The sequence below is a fragment of the Terrapene carolina genome, unplaced genomic scaffold, assembly GCF_002925995.2.
Source record: "Terrapene carolina triunguis isolate 2854851 unplaced genomic scaffold, T_m_triunguis-2.0 Scaffold236, whole genome shotgun sequence".
In the NCBI taxonomy this organism is placed as follows: domain Eukaryota; kingdom Metazoa; phylum Chordata; order Testudines; family Emydidae; genus Terrapene; species Terrapene triunguis.
In genome coordinates, this window is record NW_020664587.1 from 6,384,533 (window position 1) to 6,392,849 (window position 8,317).

Below are 8,317 nucleotides of genomic sequence, written 5' to 3' on the forward strand. Positions count from 1 at the left end.
CTTGTTCCCGAGGCGCTGCAGCAGTCACTGCCAATTGCAGCGGCTCAATGGGATGTGGGTAAATATCCCTTTGTCTGCCAAGCCCTGCAGGACTGCAAAGACAGCAACAGCCACCCAAAGGTGCAGAGATAATGGGATTGCTGAGGGGGGGGCAGGGGAAATCCTCAGACACCCGCTTTGCCCCCTCCCCATCTAGTGTCAGGATGGGATCAGGCCCCAGATCCTTTCCAGCATAGGTCAAATGCAGCTCCCTCCAGAACCCACACCCGCTGCCCCGAGTGGGGAGAAGGTCACCCCAGAGGCCCTCCTAGCACCTGCCGACAGCTCAGGCCCAGTGGCAGGTCTAACATCCTTTGCAAGCACTTGCACGAGGCCGGAGAACAGCACCAGCGATGGCTGTGAGCCTGGCTCTTCCCCAGAGTCAGATGCATTTGGAGATTCAGGTCCGAAGGTCCAGCCTTGCCCATGATAAAGCTGAGTCCAGGCCACACAAAGTTCAGAGCCCAACCCAAATCCCCGGGAGCTTTGGATTTTGTTTTAGTTGGAGGCATTCTTAGGTGCCCCCAAACTTTAGTGGATTCTTCTGCGTGCCCTTCCCTGCCAGGCAGGTCAGCATCAGTATCCCCACCCTACAGGTGGGGAAACTGAGGCACAAAGGGGCACTATGACCTGTCCCAGGGCCATGGTCTGGGAACAGAACCCAAATCTCTGGGCATCCAGTCTTGTGTCTTCCCTGTATGCCCATCTCCCTCTCTGAGCTCTGTTGTAAGTTTCTCTCTCCTTAGAACAGCTGGCTGCTTACCTGAATTATTATATTGGGGGGGGGGAGAGCTATTCTTATCCAATTAACAAAGCACCTCATTTGGAGGCTGTTCATGGATTTATTCCATGTGATCTGCCTGATACACTGTGTGTCATGCCACTCACTCTCAGCCCCCTTGGAAACCACATGCACCATCTCCGGGGGCGTATCCTGGCGAGGGGTGGGAAGGAGAATTTCAATCAGTAAAGAAGGGGACATGTTCCAGTTCCTTCTGTAGAGCACTGTGTATCCCAAGCTTGGGCCTGGCTGTTTGGGACTCAATCCACAAGTCCCCTGCATGGGAGTTCAACTCTCTTACTAAGTCTCACAGGGTGTGTCTATTGTGCAGTCACGCGGCGTGATTGCAACTTGTGTAGACATACCAACCTAGCTAGCTCCGGTTCTAGAGCAGTGAAGCCACATCAGCATGGCTTGCCTGCCCCGAAGCCTGGGTAATTACTCACGAGGCCGCTGCAGCTTCACGGATGCAGGACCAGAGCTAGCTAGATGAACGCTCGCTCAGGGATGTCTCCGTGAGCTGCATTCACACCCTGGGAATGCAGCGCAGACATCCCCCGAGACGCGATGCAGTCACTTTGTCACACTATAAAGAACGAGAGACAGGGATTTCATGGGCTGATTTGCAAAATTCAAAATCAATTTCTATTTTTAAAAAAAGCCAGCAGACGCTGAGAAGTGATTAAATCTCTGCATCGCTGAGCGGTAGTCTGAGAAACAAAACCGAGTCGGCACTGGAATGAAACTGGCCACTGGATTTTCTCTTACTGAGCCTTTTTTCTTAGATTGATACGTGTGTGTGTCCGATTGTTCTTTATTCAGCTCTTGTCCTACTGCACCTGGAACATTCTGACCGTGTTTAGACACCTCCACACCAGACAGATGTTGGCAAGGTGAAGGCAGTTCAGAGAACAGCATCAAAAATGGCCCAGGGACTAGAGTGAGAAGGGAAAAGAGGAACCTCGTAGCTTGGCTAAGTACAAAGAAGTGGCTTGAAAACTGTCCCCCTGAAGGGCGAACGCCCAAGGAACAAGAGGAAATGGACAGAGGGTAAAACTCGGAGTAATGAGAAGAAATCAAGCAAGGGATAATTTAGGGACAATGTCAAGAGAGCATTGGTGAGCTTGGCCAGAGGGTGGGATAGACACTGAAGGGAAGTGGTGGAAGTACCATTGTTTGGGTCACTGAGGACAAGACTGGACAAAGCCCTGGAGAACAGTGACGGGAGCGGAACCACTCACTGGCACTGGTCTAGATCAGACTCCGTGTGTTCCTCCATCTCTGATCGTTTGGATTCCATGGGATAGAAGTTCTGTCTACACTGCAATCAGAGGGGTGGCTGCAGCATGTGTAGACACACCCGCGCTAGCTCGGATCCAGCTCGCCCCGAGAACAGCAGCAGTGAAACCACGGCAGCACGGGCTGTACAAACCCACCCAGAATCCTGGGGACGTACCCGAGCGCCTCGCCCCTGCTGCTGACGCTTCACTGCCGTTGATATTGGCGCTCTAGAGCAAAGCTAGCTCGGGTGCGTCTACACGGGCTGCCGTCACACTTCTGATGGCAGCATCGACAGACCCTTACGCACAAGAAGCCCCATGCTCAGGTTGCGAGGCTCCATTTGGGCACCTAAAACAGCACTTAGTCCCCCAAGTTTGAAAGTGGGACACTCCAGGCTCCATGATTTTGCTCTCCCAAACTACCAACTCCATCTACCGTGCCCGGCTCGGCATGTCCGTGTTCTCCAGTTATGCGCCTGTCTCTTTCCTACCAGAGCAGATCTAGGCCAAGACCTCAGGCCGCAGGAGACTGAATAAAGAGATTCTGCCCTGCCTTGCCCCTGCCCAATGCTCTAAGGGGCCACTAGCTCGCTCCAGCGGCTGTGCAGAAGATGCTGTGGTTGGTTTAGTGACCCTGCATGGGCTGGGAGTCCCCCTTCACTGAGGCCCTCCTGCCGGCTCCAGAACACAAGATCCTGTTTTCCCCTTCTGCATTAGGGACGCGTGAGTGCTGGCAGTGAACTGATGCCCCCGGGGGAGGCGACCGAAGGCCATCGGGCTATCACCGCGTCTCCGTTCGCCTTCCACATCCCAAGCACACAGAAGTGCTAGCTGCAGGGCGGATGCCATGGGGTGCCTGCTGGAGCGTCTGGGCTTGCAGGTGGACACTGCTGGTAGGTGCTGGGAAACCCACTGGCTCTGGGGAGAGCAAGCTCTTTATGGCTCTGAGCAGCTCCTTGGTGCTAAAGGGGCTCTCTCTCTGCTTTGGCCTTAAAGAAGATCAAGGCTAAAGGATTCTGATGGGGACTAACCACTGATGTGGTTGCTGCATTTGCCAGCTGTCTGACATCCCTGTTCCACGCATGCGAACGCCCCTTCCCTCTCTGTATAATGATTTACAAAGAGCAGGAACGTGCACATAAACCCATCCGCTTCCCGACTGGTCCGGAAAGTGAGCAAACTCCTTCCCCTCACCTCCCCGCCCGCGGGCCCTTCGCGCAGGGATCGGCACCTGCTGCCCCCACCACGGTCTGGCTCTTGCTTGGAGTGAATGAAACCTCCACCCGCCGAAGGACCCTGCTGGGAGCAGCAGCTGCTCCGTTGCTGCTCCTTGGCAAGCAGCAGCCAGAGCAGAGAGAAAACGCCACTCCCGAGGCCAAGCAAAAACCCCTCACTGGGTGACTCTCCAGAGGATAAATTGCAGGGGGGTCCTTTTCCCACAGCTGATTTCTTGTCTGGCTAAGAAAAGATCAGGAACTCTTGCTGCTGGGAATTATCCTGCTCTAGCCAAGGACATGGGGGAACATGCTAGATGTGGCCCCACAGGCCATGCTCTCTCTCTCATTACAAGTCAGGCTGGTTAGGAATCTCCTAGCATCCCTCTGCCATCCTGCCTGTTTGCCCTGGGGTGGGAGCTCATGGAATTTTAACTCTTTATGATACAGACAAATCGCCAAGTGGGAGATCTGACACAGACATAAAGGACTCCTCCTCCTCCTCCTCCACTGCCTTTCCTTGCAGTCCCTTTCCCCCCGGGGATGGTCGTGTGGGGGTGAGGAAGGCTGCCACAGCCCCAAGCCTCCTCCAACACCCGCTGACACAGAACGGGTCAGATACCACAGAGCCGAGCGCAGTACGAATCCCAGCAGAGGTGACATCCCAATATAAACTCGGGGCCTCGGCTTCCTCCGCTCTCCTTCCTGCCCCATGGGGTCCATGGGACCGTGGCCTCTCAGCCGAGACCTCTGGCTGCCTGGAACCACTATCTGCAACGTCTCGCTGGGCTACGGCTCAGCCCGTGTGTCCCCCAGTGCAGACGGGGGACCTCAGCCCTGTCATCGGGGAGCGACGTTACAAGATCGTGACCTCTCGGGCTTTACAGTCAACGTGGCATCATCTTTATAGCCGAGTCCCAACCTTGTGGAGAGACCATGGGGTAGGGCCAGCCGAGAGCTTTGGGGTGATAGAGATGGGGTCCCTGACTTGCCCTCTGTGCGCTTTGCAAAGCCAGCAATGAGGAATGACATTAATAATCCACCCCCAGTAAACAGCCTCACAGTCCCTTCCTCGAACCACAGTACAATGCTGCCTCGCTGTGACCAGGGGAATGGTTTTCCCCACTCTCAGGGTGTGTCTACACTGCAGTCAGAGGCATGGCTGCAGCATGTGTAGACCTACGGGGGCTGGCTTTGATCTAGCGCCAATAACAACAGCAGCAAAGCGACATCAGGACGAGCTGGCTGCCTGAATATATACCCAGAGTCCTGGGCTGCTGAGCTTCACTACTAGTGTTACTGGTGCGAGCTAGACCAAAGCTAGCTCAGGTGCGTCTACACGGGCTGCCGTCAGACCTCGGATTCCAGCGTAGACACCCCCCCATCCCCCCCGCCCCCTAGGCTCTGTCTAGTGATGTGTCCTGACTTCAGCTGTTGGAGTAGCTGTCCCCTAGTGTTAATGAGGCAAAGCCACGATTTGCATCCGTGCAGCTTTACGAGCAGGGCTGGGCTCTACCGGGGCTAGTAGCAGCTTGGCCTGCCTGCATGGGAGAAATGAGTGCAGATTCCCAGGGAAGACAGGGCCTTCGCCTCCAGGCCTTTCCTGTGGGCCAGCTGAATGCGAAGGGCATGCTGGGATTCCGGGCTGCTGGAACAATGTAGATAGTGGGGGTGCTGAGAGCCACTGAACCAAACTGTTATGGTGGAAAGCACTTCAAGCCAGGGGGTGCGGCAGCCCCCCAGCTCCTATGCTGGGATTCCAAGAGCTCAGCTCTGTCCCCACCTTGGAGCCTGTCTTCCCATCAGTTCTCCTCCCGGGGGACCCTCTTTTCCTACTAGCCAGCTTCTCCAGGCCTTTTGCCTACAGCGAAGGCACAAGCCGGAGCAGGACAGTCGGCCACAAGGAGCTGCGAACATGCCGAGCTCTTTGAGGTGAGGAGAAGGAACCCCAACTCCCCCGCCTTGAGACCCATCTGCAGCAAAAGCCCCGGAGTGCTCCAGAGAGAGGCAGACAGCAGGGCCCTGCCTGAGCTGCCTGCACAGAGACAAGATCAAGGAACCCTCCCCAGGGTTATTGCTGCCAACGAGTTTGCTGGTTCTCAGGTCTCATCCCACGGGCCAGGCTTAGCCATCCAGAAACCTAAGGGGAGCAGCGAAAGGGTGGAGAGAAAAGGGACTGCCTGAAGTGGCAGCAAAGAGGGGGACCAACTCCCAGCATTCCCCATCCCCTGGGGGAAGCGGATCCTGCTCTGGGCAGGGTGCAATGGGGCTGCACAGCATGCGCAGGGCACCGGCGCCGGCACCAGGCTCTCGCTCCTTTCTGGCTGGACGTCGCTCTCACGGGTTTATTTGGTGTCGCCATCTGGTTTTTCCAATGCGCAGGGCGGACAATGGGGAATCAGACCCCTCGAGACTGTCAAATACCCCCTAGGCACCTACATTAGCCTCTGACACAATCACAAAACACCCTGCCACTAGCCCACTCAGCCCCCTCCCCTGAGCCTCTACAACCCTGCCCGGCCTCCTTGAAGGAAGCAGTGCTTTTATGCTGCCCAAGCCCAGACGTTGCTGTGAAATCTTACCCAGCACGTCTCTGGGACTGCTTAAATCCGAGCCTTGCGGGACACACTGACCCAATTTGCTCAGGAGAGGATCAAAACTGGGCAGCGGGGGGGGGACACGCTGCAGGCCAGGAGAGAGGTGAATGGGCAGATCTGGGGGTGAGGGGCTGGAGTGGGAGGCAGGCCAGAGGAGAGGTGAATGGGCAGATCTGGGGGTGAGGGGCTGGAGTGGGAGGCAGCCCAGCCAGAGGAGAGGTGAATGGGCAGATCTGGGGGTGAGGGGCTGGAGTGGGAGGCAGCCCAGCCAGAGGAGAGGTGCACCAACTAGCTGCGGTGGGGCACAACTGCAGGAGCAGGGGACTGGGGGTCAGGACCGAGGGGCATCGCGGAGCTGGGGGTGAGAGCAGAAGGGGATTTGCAGAGGACGCTAGTGCAGGCACGGGCCATGATTTGGCTGAGTCCAGTTGCAGGGGTGGATTTCGGTCCCCTCCCCACTGCCGCCTCTGCCTGATGCGGCTGTCGCTGGTCTCTCACTGCCTGAGCACTGACGTTCCCCCAGGAAAGGGAGAGGAGCCGTGCTGGGAGGAGTGGCAGGGCCCCGGGGGCGAGGGAGCTGCCAGCTGCGGCGCCAGCCCGGGGACGAGGAGACAGCGATTTCCTTACCCTTTCCGGATGACGACAATGATCGCTCCGAGGAGGATAATCAAGACAACCAGCCCCCCGGCACAAATGCCCAGGATCAGGCCCATCTCCTCCGAGTGCTGGGACACCTCCAGGGGACGCTTGCTCTCTTTGCAGGCGGCTGGAGGGAGAAAAGCACAGCAGAGAGGGTCAGAAATCAGCTCCGACCTACTTTCTTGACAGCTGGTTTTGACAGATCCCTCCCCCGCCCCCCACGCAAAAACTCCACCACGTGCACACAGACAGCATGTGCAGACATACGCAACACACCTCTCCCCCCCCACGTACAGCCAAAAGATCTCCCACACACACACATATACAACACAACCCCACCCACATGCAAAAACTCCCCCCCATGCAGATTTTATGTGCAAATGTACATGTATGTGCACGTACACACACACACAAAACCTCTCACGCATACACACAGGTAACGTGCGTGCGCACACACACACAGAACCGCTGCTGCCTATGGCTTGGGACCTGGGAGCCAGAGGGAGCGGGCTGAGCGCCTTTTGTAGCCAATTATGGAGCAGAAGGAATCTGGACCCAGCCCCTGAGCTGGGGGTGCATCTCGCCAGCGCTGTCCTACGCGAGGCACATCAAACAGCCTGTCCTCCCCCCTCATTCGGAGCGGAGCTGTGCACGGACGCCTCATTGCCAGAGAAGGACACGTTCTCGTAACAGCGGACGCCTGTTTAATGTTCTAGCAAACAAGCTGATCTAATCCCCTGTTAAATAAGGCTGTTTGATGTTCTGATCCAAACAAACAATCAAGGAAGTAACCCCAACAAACTATCAAATAGCCGATTATTGTCAGAGAGACACTACTGCTCCTCCACTCTCTGCCCCGCGCCCCAGCCAGGCTAACCCCTCACTGTCCCCACAAATTAATTGTAGCTGTTGTGTTAATTTTGTAAAACTGCTCTGTCTCCTCTGTGGATCGATCACAGAGCCGGGGCACTCAGAGTCTTTGCTTCTTGGGCAGAGTCGGCTCACTGGGATTGGTCAGCTGAATCACATGGCATTGTTCCTGTTCCCAGACGGATGAACATGGAAGCACTTTGGGTGCAAAGTGCCAGGCATGCAGCTTTAAGGTTTGTGTTCTGCAAATGCTCCTGTGCATCTCTGGAGTTTGTTCTCGGTGAGTGTCTGTGCTGGGAAAGCTCCGGCGCTTGGACATTAACTGAAAGCAAATCTGGACGTGGCCAAACCCCTGGCACTTAAATCCCAGGGGGAGGGGCATTTTAGCGATACCTAAACTAGATAAGATAAAATAAATGGATTGGGTGGATGGGTCAAGTGGATGGATTATTTAGGAGCATGGATTGGGTGGAGGAGTTTGATGAATAGATAGGGTGGTCAGGTTGGGTGGAGGAATCAGGTGATCAGGTAGATGAACTGGGCGGATGACTTGGTTGGATGGATGAAGTGGATGGATTAGATGGATGGGTTGCGTGGAAGGATTAGGTCGATGGTTTGGATAGATGAGTTGGATGGATGGATTAGACAGATGGGTTGGGTGGATGGGCTGGATAGAAGGGTTGGGTGATTGGTTGGGTAGATAACCTGGGTGATTGGTTGGGTGGATGGGCTGGATCGATGGGTTGGGTGATTGGTTGGGTAGATGGGTTGCATGGATGGGCTGGATAGATGGGTTGGGGGTGGATGGGCTGGATAGATGGGTCGGATTATGGGTTGGGTGGATGGGCTGGATAGGCGAATTGGGTGGATGGGCTGGATAGTTGGGTCAGGTTATTG

General features: G+C 55.9%; 1 protein-coding gene across 1 annotated transcript in view; it reads right to left on the reverse strand.

Moving 5' to 3' along the window:
• Positions 1-8,317, reverse strand: part of PTPRU (protein tyrosine phosphatase receptor type U) — a 267,462-nt gene that overhangs the window by 67,519 nt on the left and 191,626 nt on the right. The window contains exon 14 of the mRNA XM_026657076.2: positions 6,539-6,677. Within this exon, the coding sequence (XP_026512861.1) occupies positions 6,539-6,677 (139 nt within the window). The remainder of the gene's footprint in view (positions 1-6,538; positions 6,678-8,317) is intronic.